This window comes from Delphinus delphis, chromosome 17 (assembly GCF_949987515.2).
Source record: "Delphinus delphis chromosome 17, mDelDel1.2, whole genome shotgun sequence".
In the NCBI taxonomy this organism is placed as follows: Eukaryota; Metazoa; Chordata; class Mammalia; order Artiodactyla; family Delphinidae; genus Delphinus; species Delphinus delphis.
Genome location: NC_082699.1, coordinates 348,112 through 364,982, shown reverse-complemented (window position 1 = coordinate 364,982; position 16,871 = coordinate 348,112). Strand labels below are relative to the sequence as shown.

At 40.3% G+C, this 16,871-nt stretch overlaps 1 protein-coding gene and 1 pseudogene across 2 annotated transcripts in view; both read right to left on the bottom strand.

Moving 5' to 3' along the window:
* Positions 1-16,871, bottom strand: part of SPIDR (scaffold protein involved in DNA repair) — a 353,204-nt gene that overhangs the window by 307,676 nt on the left and 28,657 nt on the right. For both annotated transcript variants that reach the window (XM_060035355.1, XM_060035356.1), the window contains exons 2-3: positions 5,188-5,343; positions 4,472-4,538 (exon numbers count right to left, since the gene is read on the bottom strand). In XM_060035355.1, the coding sequence (XP_059891338.1) occupies positions 4,472-4,538; positions 5,188-5,343 (223 nt within the window). The remainder of the gene's footprint in view (positions 1-4,471; positions 4,539-5,187; positions 5,344-16,871) is intronic.
* Positions 16,121-16,444, bottom strand: LOC132440439 (protein FAM136A pseudogene; annotated as a pseudogene).

Sequence of the window (16,871 nt, the reverse complement as noted above, 5' to 3'; positions counted from 1 at the left end):
TGATGATGGCGCCAAAAAGGTGGATGCTCCACTTTATGTTGATCAGGAAAGGAAGATTCACTGACAAAACGATGTCTGGAAAATCAACATTTACAAAGGCACAAAAACATGAAATAATAGTAAACACTTACTGAACACTTACTTTGTTCCATGAACATCTAGAATTACTAAAGTTGTCTATCCTTCAAAATAAAAAATTAAATATAAACTATTCACAATAACCTAAGAACTCATATTGATTTAAAGAGCTAATAAAACTAAGCTGTGTACTTACTTGCCAAAGACATTATCAATCTTTTTCATTATTATGCATCCGGACAAGTAAATCAAAAAAGAAAAAGTAGAATGCTACAGACTGAATGTTTGTGTTCCCCTAAAACTCACATATTGAAGCCAAATCCCAGTGTTATGGTATTAAGAGGTGTGGCCTTTAGGGGGTAATTAGATCATGAGGGTGGAGCCCTCATGAATGGAATTAGTGCCCTACAAAAGAAGCCCCAGAGAGATCCCCAGCCTCTTCTACCCTATGAGGATGCAGCAGGGAGGTGCTATGAACCAGGAAGCGAGTCCTCGCCAGACATTAAATCAATGTCCTGACTTTCCGCCCCCAGAACTGTGAGAAATAAATTTCTTTTGTTTATAAGCCACCCAGTCTACAGTATTTTTCTTATATACAATAAGAGCCTGAATGGAGTAAGACAGGAAGTTATCACTATTTTCAGATTATATAACAAATTCATAAACCTATAAATTATAGGCACCTAACTGTATAATTTATATAGTTAACCTCTACCAGGAATTTATTACTCAGTAATTCATTTTACTTGCTAAAAAGGGGTTGCCCTTGAAATCAAGGCTCATTCCAACGAAATTCCAGGAACAACATCAGCCAGACTATGAGAATAGTTACCATGTATTTATAAACATTTCTGGGTGACCAACGTGTGCTAGGCACTATGCTAGGACTTGGTGTTATAGGCTGAATTGTGTCCCCCCAAAACTCATTCATATGTTAAAATTCTAACCCCCAGCATCTAAGAATGGGAACTTATTTGAAGATAGGGTCTAAAGCGATATTATTAGTGTGGGCCCTAATCTAATATGACACCTGTCCTTGCAAAAAGGAGAAATTTGAACACAGAACCATACATGCAGAGAGCGAAAACACAGTAAAGAGACACTTGGAGAAGACAGCCACCTACAAGTCAAGGAAAGAAGCCTGGAGCACATCCTAGAAGGAAGCAACCCTGCCAATACCTTCACTTTAGACTTCTAGCCTCCACAACTGCAAGATAAGAAGTTTTTGTTGTTAAAAACACCCAGTTTGGGGCTTCCCTGGTGGCGCAGTGGTTGAGAGTCCGCCTGCCATGGCCGCTGAGCCTGTGCATCCGGAGCCTGTGCTCCGCAACGGGAGACGCCACAACAGTGAGAGGCCCGCGTACTGCCAAAAAAAAAACCCAACAAACAAACAAACACACCCAGTTTGTAGCATTTTATTATGGCAGCCCTAGCCATATCCTAGCCCTAGCCACCTAGGATATAAAGATGAGCAATAGAGGAGGGTCTGCCCTGAAAAAAATCTATGGTCCAACAGGGAGAAAAGCACATCAAGAAATAATAATTTAAAAATTTACTAATGCGGGACTTCCCTGGTGGTTCAGTGGTAAAGAATCTGCCTTCCAATGCAGGGGATGCAGGTTTGATCCCTGGCTGGGGAACTAAGATTCCCACATGCCGTGGGCCAACTAAACCCACGTGCCACAACCACCGAGCTCGCGGACCTCAATGAGAGAGCCTGCGTGCCGCAAACTACAGAGCCCACACGCCACACTGCAGAGAAGCCCACGTGCCACAACTAAGACCTGATGCAGCCAAAAAAAGATATAATAATAAAAAAAAAAGAATTTTTTTAAAAAATGGGCAGAAGACCTGACTAGACATTTTTTTAAAATAATAATAATAAATACATACATAAAAATTTACTAATGCTTCTCAAGGAGATTTCTGACTCCATAACAAATAAATATTTTGAGAACATATTTTGCAGGGTATTTCAAGAAAAAAAATAAACACTGTCTTCTTTTTATTACATAGTTTCATTTTGCTTGGTAAATACACTTTTTTAAAGTTTTGCCTTTTAAAGAAAATCACTAACTACAAAGGTTCCAGCCTCTTTCATTTCAAGTTTTTATCTTCTTCCACGTCCCTCAAACCTTCTGGCGAGATCCTTTGCCAACATTCATTTGCTCACTTCTCTCACCCCTTCTCTTCTCCTCCATTTCCTCCCCTTTCCTTCTCTGGTTCTCAGTGCCTTACAGGTAAGGAAATAGAGATGCGGAAACAAGGAAATGGAGTCTCCCCCTTTTTTGCACACTTTGCAAAAGTATGTTCCCCCACTTCTGCTTCCCAGCTCTCATAAAAATATTACTTCCACATCCTAGAAGTTTTGTTAATAGCCTGTCTTAAACTAATATGTTAGAAGTTACTGTTTTTAAAATGAACCAGTTCTAGGAAATGCCTTGAGTCCCCTTTTCTATCAATTTCTATTTGTAAGCTTCTGTTAAGTTATTAACAATACTTTCTGTTCTTAACCACCTGCTTATGCTGTAAATAAATTAATTATACATGGATACAAGCTCTTTCAGCCCATGAGAATCTACTGATCATTCCACAGAATCGAGAGCACAGCAGAGTAGGTTTTAGGTTGAATATATTGGCATGGGAAATCATCTCAAAAGATCCTTTTGAAATTAAATACAAGGTAGCAGCTTATTTAATATTTCTCTCTCCCCAAGTTAAATTTGACTACACCAATTTTAAGTCTCCAAAAAAAGATAGAAGCCACATCTGTAAAAGAAAATAGTTAGTTGACCCTTGAACAACACAGGTTTGACCTGCGCAGATCCACTTACACACAGATTTTTTTCGATAAATATGCACTACGGTACGGCATGACCCGCAGTAGGTTGAATCCGCTGATGCAGAACTGCGGACAAGGAAAGCTGACTGTAAAGTTAGTTACAGGCGTATTTCTGACTGTGTGGAGGGTCAGCGCCCCAGCCCCCCATGTCAGTCATTCAAGGATCAACTATACTATTCTCTCCATACATTATGACAGTTTAGAAATCAGAATTAAATTGATCTTTGAAAATCACAACATTCAGCACCAATAATATTAAAAATTAAATTCTGTAGCGCCATCAGAAGACTATGGTATTTTATAATACAGCATTTTATGAATCAAAAAGATTAGGGGAATTTTATTCTTCAATTGCATAAAAAGAACCCCCTTAAATGTTAGTGAAGTAATAATACAGCTTAAAGTGTTGAGTCTCTTACTCACAGAAAGCTTCCCCACCCCGCAGGACTCTGAGCGGCTCTCCCACTCTGCCATCAAACACAACAGCAATTGCTGCCATTAAGCACCTACTAAGTGTAAACCTTTGAACTAGGCGTTTTGATTATTATTATTTTTTAAACTCACAATAACGCAATGAGATACACAATTCTTAGGCCTATTTTCCAGATGCAGAAACTGAGGCTCAGCATGTTTAGCTTGCTATCTCAAGACCCCACACTCAAGATACAGTCAGGCCACTTCAGGGTCAGATGAGATCCCTGAAGTCTCAAGCCCTCATCCTTCCTGCCCAGAGGGTAACTGAGTGTAGCAGCAGAACCAGTGGCCTCCCTGATATCCACTCCCTCTTCTTCCTAACAAAATCCCAATTTTCTTTGAGCAGCAACATACATGTTTAAAAATCCTTAATTTCACTGATGTCCCTTTAGTGGAGGTGACCCTATGTAAAAGGCTCTGGCCAAGGCAGAGGTCCTAGGGAGAGTACTCCTTCTCAGAGGAAAAGTTCATTTGGAGAAAATCCTCCAAGCCTATACTTTTCCTGAGAATTGAGCCTGGAGAATTCAGCCTCTACCTCACGACTGCAAAAACAAACCCTACACTAAGGCAGCAGAACTCAAAATGAGTCTGGCCCCCTGTCCTTCTTGTTGCAGGGGATAAATTCAACCCATCTCTTCAAACACTCCAATACAACTTCCTACTATCTGTAACTGAAAGCCTTCCCTAACTAATTTGCCAAGTAAGAATTTCATTGACTAAGTAGTATAGTCCTTATATCATAGATCATAACTTTATTATGATCTTATTATTCTTTTTAAAACCCTGGAGCTATGAACCTGAGCTTGCCTACTGGGCTCTGTTGATAACAGTGAACCCAGGAAAGAGACAAAAAATTTTAATAATTACCTACATGACACAGAAAAAATGGGGTGGATGGTGACAAAGATGAGAGATTTTTTCAAAACAATACCTTTTTACATTGTTTGGGTGTTTTCTTAACCATGAATATATAGCCTACCCAAACTATGTAAACATCTTTTTAAAAGAAAGCAAATAAATCAAAGGAGGATACATTAGCCTTATACCTTTTCTGCCAAGAAATCAACAAAATATTACCTGTCTTGGGTCCAGAGGATAATTCAAGGTGTTTTTCTGTAGTAGTCTTCTTTTCAGCTGTTAATGACTGCAGGCAGATAATGACAACAATAATGATAATTAGTGATGATGTAGCAGTTTATGTGACAGGGCTAAAAACCAACAATATTACATAAAATATTCAAGAACTTACACTACACCCCTTTAACATATTCCCCTGTTTTCCTTTATTTACCAACAAGTAGTCCCAAAGCAAATACTTACAGTGCATTTTTGTATTTTTCCAGAATCTAAACAGAGAGCTATCTAACCTTGAGCTGTCTAACCTTTAGTGGTGAGTACTCCTTCTTATGCTGAGTACTTCAAAGTTACCACATACACCAAAATTAACCAGAATATCTCGCTGCCATTAGATTCTAAATATGTAAGCATTTCATAAATACTTCTTTTAAAGAGAAGGATGCTCAACAGTTTCATCTTCTGAGAACATTTTCAGTATGTATCCTTCACTTACAAAGAAGTACAAAGGTTCTGCATGACAGAAAGAGGTGAATACTGCTATGCCACAATTTTTAAGGAATTCAAGGATGAGGAGAAAAAAGTAACACACCAATTACAGTGTTCTGAAAGAAAATAAGGAAGGGAATTCTGAAGAAATATAATTACAGGGGCCTGAACTCTCAGGAATCTCAGATTTGCCCTTCAGCATTTCAGGGGAAAAAATATTATGACTTTACCAGAGTCTCAGGAGTCTCCTGAAATCCTTCTCCACACCTGAGCCATGCTTCAGAGAGGGAAGCTTCTGCCCCCACGGTCCTGAGACCTGCTCGTCTGCACTGCAGTGGACTCTCTCCTGGAAAGGATGGGTATTCTACATCCCAATTTCTTTTTCTCTGTAGAAATGGTTTTCAAAGAAAAAAAAAACCAGTGAAATCAACTTCACTAAATATACAGTAACACTGTGGAAGCCCAGAAATGGCATCGGTGGCAGCATAGCTTTTATTTTATTTTAAGTATAATTTCCATTTTATTGTCTTTTCAAAGAACAGTATTTCTTCAGTCTTTAAGGACTTAGCTCCTTACATGGGCTTTGGTGGAGGCTGTGGGGCAGCACCCCCAGATCTAAAACAAGGTGACGATGTTTAGTCCTTCCAGACTTTCTGAGAATGATTTCTGACTACCTTGCAGTGAATGGCACAACTCGTGCAGTTATGTACTTTCACATACAGTCTGGGAAGTGCACACGCATCAAAAACAATGGCTTCAGAAATGTCCCTGAAAGCTTCGGCCTCTACTATGTTCCAAATGACGAATTTCTTAACAGCCTGTCCTTGGGCACACGTCGCGAACAGTTGTGCAGCGAACAGGCTGCACATGTCTGTGGCCCTTTTAGGCATGACCATTGTTCCTTCTTTTCTTGGTCATCCTGGAAGTGAGAAGGCAAGAGAGGACTGGCAGAGTTTTTAAATGTCTCTGAACCACCACAGAAAGAAAGAGTCACGAGATAGCAAAACCACAAGCACGTGGACAACACAACTAGACAACAAACTCCAAAATACAAGCGTGTGAGGACAAACAATGAACACTCCAAAGTTCTGCATGGTATCATATCTGAGAGGAAAGAAGCTGAGAGAAGCAAGGGAGCAAAGGAGGACTGAGCACAGACATCTGGTGTTCACCAGGAAGGGGAGCAGGCAGCCTGAGAATGCACCAGAAATAGAAAGGGCAAGGGATCCACCCTAGAAGACCCAAAGGAGCCAAGGAGTTTATATCCAGGAACAGTGACAACACTGACTTCTTTCCTCAAGCCATTTTGTTTTTTTAAATGTCTATGACAGACAAATACTCACTTTGTAAGTTTTTAAATTTGCATTTTAAGGAAAATTTTATATTTGCATTGGGAATCAAATTAAGGTCAACTACTATGAGCTGACCACCGAATCAGAAATAAAATCCCTCATCCAGTGCCATTGTAGTTTAAAAAAATAAATTAAGATTAAAATATACCATTAAAACTTTCTTAACTAGGAAGAAGGGAACAAATTCATAAAAATAAATTCAGCCATAACATAGATGGTATTTTAATACTTAACAGGTCTAAGCATGTTCCTTCTCATGCAGAAATTCCTATGGTGGGGCAGGACTGCAAGAGGAAGAGGTATCTATCCTCAAGAAGGTGGAAAATATCATTTTAACTCCAGAATACCTCTTTAATACATTAAATCAGCCCAGGTCAGCTCTTTAACCAAGTGGGTGATACCAGGGATGGGACAGGGAAGGACAAAATGAGCCTGAAATATCTTGAGCCAGAGAGTGAGAAAGTGCCCAAGGAATAATGAGAACATGTAAAAAGGACACATGAGCCTGAATGAAGGGGCTCTCACTGGCCAAATGTGGGACATTCCAGCATCAAATAAATAATGACAGTAAAGGATTATAACCTACTGAATAAAACAAGACTGTAAGTCTACATTGATATAAACAAATAAATAAATGATGGATTTACAAAATTATCAATGAATGCTAAAACTAGTGGGTAAAAGTTTGAGGATGAAGAGGATATATACATGATCACAAAATGATTCCCCTCAAATTACTTATTAATTCCAAAGGGAAAAACAGTGACTTTACAGTGGAGAAACCTGTCAGACACCATCTTAATCAAGTCATGAATGTTGATGTAAACCAGCATCAAATGCTTCTTAATATGAGGCAACAACCAGAATACAGGACAACCTCCACTGTATTACTACCAAAAATGCATACCCTAAATCTAAACAGAGAAAATATCAAACAAGCCCACAATAACTGGCCTATACACCTCAACAATGGCAAGGTCAAGAAACACAATGAAAGTCTGAGGAACTATCCCAGATTAATGCAGGGCTAAAGAGGCATGAAAAGAAAATGAACATATGATCATGGACTGGATCTTGGACCAGGGAAAACAGATCATTATTAGGCAACTGATAAAATTTGAGCATATACGACTGATCAGATAACAGTATTTCATCAATTTTTAATTTCCTAGTTTTGTAATTATACTATGCTTATGTAAGAGCTGTCCTTAACCTAGGAACTAAACATTCTGGGGTACAGGTTCACTATGTCTCTCAATTCCTCTGAAATAGTACAGAAAAAAATTAGATATACACATGTAGAGAAAGGGAAACAGACAGAGAGACCAATAATAACAAATTGGTGAATCAGAATAAAGGGTTACTGTACTAGCTTCCTAGGGTTTGACATAACCAGTTACCACAAACTCAGTGGCTTGAGACAACAAATTTATTCTCACAATTCTAGAGGCTTCAAGTCCAAAAATGAACGTGTTAGTCCCTCTGGGGGCTCTAGGGAAGAATCTTTCCTTGCCTCTTTCTAGTTTCTGGTGGCTCTAAGCAATCCTTGGCGTTCCTTGGCTTGTAGCTGCATCACGCCAATCTCCACCTCCATCATCACATGGTATTCTCTCCTGTGTGTATCTCTGTGTGTCCTCTCCCCTTCTTATAAGGACACCAGTCACTGGATTTAGGGCCCACCCTAATGCAGTATGACTTCATAGTAACTAATTACATCTTCCAACACCCATCTCCAAATAAGGTCATATTCTGAAGTTCCGGCTGGACATGAATTTTGCAGGGGACACTATTAACCCACTTATAGTTCCACTAGAAAGAACCTCATTATGTTATTCTTGCAAGTTTCCTGTAAGTTTGAAATTTTGTCAAAATAAAAAGTTATCCCGACCCTCCACACACACACACACACACACACACACACACAAAATAACTATATAAGCCCAGGTTGAGGCCAGGAAGAAGAATAGGAAACAAATACAGTCAATTCTCATTATTCAAAGTAGTTAATGTTCTATAAAGTTGCCAAAAACAATGAATTGGCAGATCCTGAACCACTGCTCCTCGGGGAATACAGCATAGTTCCTGTCAATATGAAACTTTACTTTTTGTGTGTTTCTGTTTAAAGACACCTTATTTAATATATATAGCTTATTCATTAACATTGAACTCACGGCTAACAGCACTATAACTCATGCCTGAACAAAGCTTATCTAACACACATACTTTCTCCATAATGCACATCACAGATGTCCTGCGCTTAGGAACACTAGACAGCACTATGTTTGGGGGCCATTTTAAACAGTGACATCACCAACACGAAGCACAAAAATGTGAAAAACGTGGCACTAAAAAGACCAAGAAAAGGGCCCTCGTTTAGAGTGTGAGAGCTAGAACAAGTAGACAGAGTGGGGCCTTGGACCTCGGTTGGAAACACGGGTGTCAGGTGACTCAAAATTTTCCCTGCTCTACATATGCCTGCAAATGACTATAAAAGCACCAAGAGCACTGATTTGGGGATTACAAATAAATTTGAGCAAGTAGGCGATTTCATAAATGCAGAATCTTTGAAAAATGAGGATTGACTGTACTTTGAATAGACCATACTTCAGAAAAAAGCAACCAATTAAAACACAAAATGGTTAAACTCTGCTTCACTGCTTTACTATCCACATCAGCCCCTCAGAGACCACTTTTCCTTCTTATTGGTGCTCCACTCAATTTTTCATTTCTCAAGTACACCATGCTTATGTATTTTATTTACTCATTTTGAAACTTTACTCCCTATAAAACCAAATGCATTCCACTATACATTTGTGGGATACTCCCCTTGGAAAGAAGTGAAAATTTCTAAATATTGTTTTGGATATCATGTAATAAATTTGGGGAACAAATCTGATATCTAACAATCCAAAAAGGAAGTTTCCTTGGGTATCTGAATAATATATGTATCCCAATGTATCCCAATGGCTCTAGCCACATACTTGAAGGATGTCAACCCTTTTTCACCCAGAAATTGAACTACATTAAGCAGAGACAATGACTCCGTGGCTCTCAAATCTGTTCCTGTCAAATATGAGGAACAGATGTAAAGTTTTAACCACATCAGCTAGTCGGTAGGCACTGTGATGCTCAGAGCCTGTCCTATCAAGTTAATTGCACATTTGTTTTCTCCTTCTCTCTGGCAACAGAACGTTTCTCAGGCCTGTCACTGCTTTGGTTGCATCTGACTTATCCTTTGCTTCTCTGGATTTCATCCATACTCAGATTCTTTAGGGACTAGAACCCTCTAACTTAACATAAAAGACAGAATTCTAATGTCCTCATCTTCAGTCTGTCAGTAAACATGTACTGAGTGCCCACTGCAGGCAGACACTCCGCCAGGCCCCAGGGATATAAGACGAACAAGAAAGACTCTGCCCTCCAGCAGCTCAGGCAGTGGCAACAGAGACCCTCCCACAAATTCACTGACACAAGGTCCTGAGCCCAAGTTCTGATAGCTACTATCCTGGCCTTCAACAGCACTCTTCAGCCTCCCCTTCTGCTTCCCCAGCCAATCTGTTCTACTCCCCTTGCTGCTGCCAAGTGGAGCATTTCCAACACCACACCTGCATCCATGGAACTCTTTGCCAGAAATCACCTCTCCTCTTCCTTTAGCCTCTCCAACTCTGCCATGGATCCCGGCTCATCTTTTCCATGAACTATCCCTCAATGCCTCCACTTAATCCCTCCCTCTGGGACAACAGCCTGTTTCCTGCCCCATCTACTCCTTTCCCTAGAATAAGAGCTCCTGAGGGCAGGAGTCTCATGCCTCTTCATCTTATCCCCAGTGCACAGAACTCCCCACTGAGGTACTCACTAAATGACTCTTGAATGAATATGCAAATTTCTTGACTATTACCACACCTGTCACAAAATCTAAAATATCTAAAGTAAATAAGTCAGCAAGTATAAACCTAAGCGTAAACACAGCCCTTAAGCTGTGTTAAACTCATTTCCATTTCATCTACTTATCCTTATAAACAATACCTCTGCCACAGCTCTCCAGAACATGTGTATTTCTCTCTCCACAGTGTTTACTCAGCCACAGAGCAGGTGCTTACAGGGCGACTTCACTACTCAGCCTTCTCATCCATCCACATTTCTAGTGACAAAACACACTCCCAGCACCACAGTTTTGGGCGCCCAACCTGGCCAAGGATAATCATAGGACATCAGCCTGGCCATAGTAACTGGTCCAGGGATGCCATGGGACCCAAGTTGAGGCAGTCAGAGGCCCTCTCCAGGACTTTTCTAACTGGGGCTACTGGAGAAGAGTCTCTTCTTCCCAACTTGGCCAAGGGTGTGACCCCAAAGCAGTGAGCCACCTTGTAACCTATAATATGAAGAAACCTGAGAAAGAAAGAGGCACAAATCATGCTCCAGGCTGTAAGTCAGGTCCCTGAGCTGCCCAGGTGCCCAGATGCTGTCAACTGCAAGCCAACCCATCAACCTTCTGTGCCTCTGTCCAGCTGAAGTTGGCCTTCAATCACCAGCTACTGAAAGAGCTGGACCACAATACTCAGTAAATATTCGTACTGAGCTGAAACGATTCACTGAGCCCTCTGAAGGTATACAGCTAAAGACAGTTTCCATCTTCAAAGACCGTGGGTTCTAAGGATATAATTAGAGTGGAGGAAGAAACAGACCTAAATTGGGCTAATAAGCTCAAAAATAGATTGAGAGGATGTTTCCTGGAGAAAGCTGTCTTGGACTTGAACAAAGGAAGAAATGTACTTTGGTGATGGCTACCCATAGATCCTCAATTTCCCAGGCTAGTCCTAATTCCAAATGTCCTGAGTTATTATCCTCCTCAAGCTTAGAAACATCCAGGAAATTCCACAAGCAGCACACAAATCCTTTCAGCTCCCATCTTCAAGCTGTGCCGTCAGACTGACCTGGCCTGAGTCACTGCTGAGCTACTGGTTGGCTACACTGACACTTCCCAAGATCCAGTTTCTGTATCAGTAAAATGAGAATAATAAATATACTTACCTCAAGATGACTACCAAGATAAAACTGACACTAATGACAATACTGTGAAATAATAGTACCACAGACCACCATAACGGAAGGTAGAAGAAGAGCTGATTAACATTCAGCAGAGTTAATATGAGAAAGTACTTTAGACATTTTTTATAAAGATGCTTATATTTTCATACACTATGATTCATAAAATACTGTCTTAATCTAATGACCAACTATAATATTTCAAACCTCGAAAAATAACAAAAAGCAGCTTACTGATTAGAATTCTACAGCCTCTCAGACAGTTTAAGGAGCAGAAGGGAATTAAGCGACTTTCCTGGTGGCGCAGTGGATAAGATTCTATGCTCCCAATGCAGGGGGCCCGGGTTCTATCCCTGGTCAGGGAAGTAGATCCCACATGCACGCCACGACTAAGAGTTCACAGGCCACAACTAAGGAGCCCGCCTGCCTCAACTTAGATCCGGCGCAACCAAATAAATATTTCAAAAAAACATTAAAAATAAAGAAGAAGGGAATTAAATGACTCATTGGAAAAGGTCAGTTTATTGCAGAGTCAAAGTCACTATTCCATGAGCTGCCCCCATAACCAGTGCTCTAGCATTCTTATCTTTCTCACAGTCAGGCAATGCCGATTAAGAAAGACCGACCCTCCTGATGTGGGGACAACAGACGTTAATAAATAAGAAAATAAAGGGTATTAGAACAAGCCCGAGAAAAAACATGTAAGTAAAATAAATTTTCACAAAGCATAACAAAATTTTTGAAAACTGCCTATAAGGTTCAAGACAACTTCGCCCTTTCCTTTGTTTCCTGCCAGGCTGTCTTTCCAACTCTCTTTCAGTCTGACCTGCTGGACCCCTCAGGATTTGGCCTAAGGACTACCTTCTTCACGAATCCTCCTGTACTGTTATAGCCCTCAGTCATCCTCCTTGAACCACTCGTTTGGAAATCAGCACTTCCAATAGCACCTCCACTGCCACAATAGAGAATGCTATTTTCATGTGTTTATGTCTTCTATGACCCCAAAACCAGGATTCACTTATAACTTACGCTCTACAAGTGGCAAACTCTAAAAGTGCTAGCTTCCAGAACTTACTGGTTTATCCCTTGTCTGCTAAATAATTTCAGCATATGCTAAATAAGTTTAGGAGTCACCTAAATCATTGCTTCATTTAAGGAAGTTCATATCTATACTATCTTTTCCATTCATGGAAGAGTTTTTTCAGGAAAGAATCCATAGCCATTCCAGTGTTTTAAAGTTTTCGGTCAGAAAGGCATTAAATCATGTAGCAGTTTAAATTCATTTCTTCTTCTGTCATCAGAGAAAATAAAGGAAACGGTTGCCACATTTTGTATAATTTTCATATACTTTCAAACTTAAGAGTACTTTGGCTAAGTAGTAAATGTCTGGAATGTACAATTATGCTTAAACTTACAGTACAATAATCACCTAGTTTGGGTGTCATCAAACACCTAAACTGTTCAAACAAACCAGACTAATTTACTACAGCTATTCTAATAAGACTCTGATGCTAGAATCCTAATCTCTAGCAATCTAGCCCTCTTTTTCTCATTCTTCTCAACAATCCGGAACTTCTTAACGTAACAATGTTGGAAATATGGTGATGTATTTAATTTTCAACACTTGAAAAGAAAAGCAGAATTATTTTCCACTAGCCCTGTACACCAGCTCAGAATACCATTAGTCTGAAACTTATTTTTTTCTGAAATGGAAAATTCCTCTGCTGGAAACAGAGGTTTCCAAGTTCCCATGCCAGGCTGCCTAAAACCACTCTTGGCTCCACTGACATGGCTCCACTGACGTTACTCTTAATCTAAGGACTTAAAAGACATAAAACAATGACAGCTGCTAATATATCACACTCTGGGTCCAATTTTATTTTACTGATCGCTCCCCACTCAAAAGCAAACAATGAGTTTGCGTTGGTTCTTTCCCATTCCTGCTTCCTCACTGTTGAGAAGTTGAAGCACAGCAACCTATAAACTCCAACTGTGATAAATTTATTCTCATGCAAAGGCAGGATTATCAGCAAGACCCCTTCAAAGGCTACAGATTCAAGTCTTTGTCCCTCCTTCCCTCACAGCCCTCTAACCAAATCTCCACTTACAGTTCAACCCTAACCCGCCTACTCTTCAGAACATGGAAGTCTGAATAAAATTATAATAGACTTTAACTTAAAAGCAATTAGTTAAAAAGGTGCTTAATAAAAGCTATTTGTGACAAACCTAGAGCCAACATAATACTCAATGGTGAAAAGTTGAAAGCCTTTTTGCTGATTCCTGGAATAAGACAAGAATGGCCACTCTCACCACTTCTATTCAACATAGTATTGGAAGTCCTAGCCACAACAATCAGACAAGAAAAAGAAACAAAAGGTAACCAAACTGGAAGAGAAGAGATAAAACTGTCATTTTATGCAAATGACATGATACTATATGTAGAAAACCCTAAAGACTCCACAAAAAAAACACTAGAAATGATAAATTCAGCAAGGTAGCAGGATACAAAATTAACATTCAGGAATTGACTGTATTTCTTTATACTAACAATGAAATATCAAAAAGGGAAAGTAAAAAAAAAAAATCCCTTTTAAAATCTCATTAAAAATAATAAAATACTTAGAATAAAACTGACCAAGGAAGTGAAAGACTTACACACTGAGAACTATAAAACACTGATAAAGAAAGCTAAAGATAATTGAAAGATACACCACGCTCTTGGATTGGAAGAATTAATATCGTTAAAATGGCCATACTACCCAAAGCAATCTACAGATTTAATGCGATTACCATCAAATTACCTGTGACATTCTTCACAGAACTAAAACAAATAATCCTAAAATTTATATGGAACCATGAAAGACCCAGAACTGCCAAAGCAATCCTGAGGAAAAAGAACAAAGCTGGAGGCATAACCCTCCCGGGCTTCAAACAATACCACAAAACTACAGTAATCAAACAGCGTGGTACTGCCACAAAAACAGACATATGGATCAGTGGAACAGAACGGAGAGCCCAGAATTAAACCCACACACCTACGGTCATTTAATCTTTGACAAAGGAAGCAAGAATATACAACAGAAAAAAGACAGTCTCTTTGGCAAATGGCGTTGGTTAAGCTGGACAGCCGCATGTAAACCAATAAGTGAGAGCACTCTCTCACACAATACACAAAAATGAACTCAAAATGTCTTAAATACTTAAGATAGGACACCACAAAACTCCTACAAGAGAACACACGCAAAACATTCTCTAACATAAACTGTAGCAATGTTTTCTTAGGTCAGTCTCCCAAGGCAATACAAATAAAAACAAAAATCAACAAATGGGACCTAATCAAACTTATGAGCTTTTGCACAGCAAAGGAAACCATAAACAAAACGAAAAGACAAACTATGGGCAGGGAGAAAATATTTGCAAACGATGCAACCAACAAGGGCTTAATTTCCAAAATATACAATTGGCTCATATAACTCAGTAACAAAAAAACCAAACAACCCAATCAAAAAAAACAGGCAGAAGACCTAAATAGACATTTCTCCTAAGAAGATATACAGATGACCGATAGGCACATGAAAAGATGCTCAACGTTGCTAATTATCAGAGAAATGCAAATCAAAACTACAATAAGGTATCACCTCACTCTGGTCAGAATGGCCATCCCATTAAAAAGTCTACAAATAATAAATGCTGGAGGGGCGTGGAGAAAAGGGAACCCTCTTACATTGTTGGTGGGAATGTAAATTGGTACAGCCACTATGGAAAACAGTATGGAGGTGCCTTAAAAAACTAAAAATAGAGTTACCATACGATCCAACAATCCCACTCCTGGACATATATCCAGAGAAAATTCTAATTCAAAAAGATACATGCACCCCAGTGTTCATAGCAGCACTATTTACAACAGCCAAGACATGGAAGCAACCTAAATGTCCACTGACAAATAGATAAAGAAGATGTGGTATATAATTACAATGAAATACTACTCAGTCATTAAAAAAGTATAAAATAATGCCATTTGCAGCAACATGCTTCCCCTACCAGTGTGACAGCGCTTCTTATAATTTAGCAGCGTCTCCAGGCTGAAAGATGTCATGTGTGAGAATTTTAAGAAATGCGCATCCACATCCTGACGGCCAGAAATGAACATCCACAAGCACCCTTTCAAAGCTTTTATCCAAACTACCTCTACCAACTCTACATCTTAAAGTAACTTCATGCCCTTGTATATAAGGCAAAACCACGCAAAACAAAGCCCCAGAAGCCCCCTTTCCCATTCTAAATTAGTGACCTCGTGGATTTTGTTTTATTTCCAGTTTGTGTAAAATGTGGTAGTGATCCTTCCGGTAAACAGGAGATTGGCAACAAATAGAAACACCTCTCCTCACACTCTACTGGATCATAATCCGGTCAGATAAACGTGCCAGCCTGTTGGTATCTGTGTACTATGAGAATCTGGTACCTTGGAGGGCTCTGATTTGGTACAAGGGAGATGCCCTGCTGCCAGGATAAGCACTTGCCACGTGAAATTCAGGCTCACAAAAACTCTCCCTTGCTATCTCTGACCCCAATTTTAGCACCAGTTTTCTTCACTTTCTAGGTTTCAAACACAAAGGAACCAGTGACCAAAGGCAAGTGATATAGGCCTTAAACTTGCTGCCATCCTTAATTTCCTCATTCATAAACTTTCCTTAGAAAACCCAAATCCCCATTCCTCTTTTTAAATAGATTGCTGCCTTCAGCCCCAATGGCCAATAGCAGACATCTATTTCCCAATGGATGAGAGAGACTCCTTCACCTTCTTGGTCATGGTTGGAATGAGGTTCACGTGGCCATTCACACACGTGGTCATGCAACTCTCCAGCTGCCCCTTCACCTGAACCTATTTACTCCCCACATCCATTGAATCTTTGGTTTTGTTGTTGCAATACATTGTGCACCGGGCCAGGCGCTCCTGGAACTTCTCCAACTCGCTGGTCACCAGGGCCTGGGCTTGAGACAGAGGTGCATGGCAGCGCTCAATACACTGGTGCGCTTGCTGCATGGATGCCTGGTTGTCCTCACAGCAGGCGGCGCTGCACCGGAACATGAGGCCCTGCATCTTCCGGATGTTCTCTCTCCAGACTTATCACCATAGAGTCCACTGCCTCCTGCACCCAGAGCTGCTGCAGCTCCGCCACAGCGACCCTGCACTGCTCCCTGCCACGCAGGCGCCCACATGGACTCCCACGCACAAGCCCGCCCCCCCGAATTAAGATTTTACCTAATTATGGGACTTCCCTGGTGGTGCAGTGATTAAGACTCTGCGCTCCCAATGCAGGGGGCCCAGGTTCGATCCCTGGTCCGGGGACTAGACCCCACATGCATGCCACAACTAAGAGTTCGCATGCCACAGCTAAGGAGCTGGCGAGCCACAACTAAGGAGCCCTCAAGCTGCAACTAAGGAGCCCGCCTGCCACAACTAAGACCTCATGCAACCGAATAAGTAAATAAATTACTTTTACCTAATTGTAAAC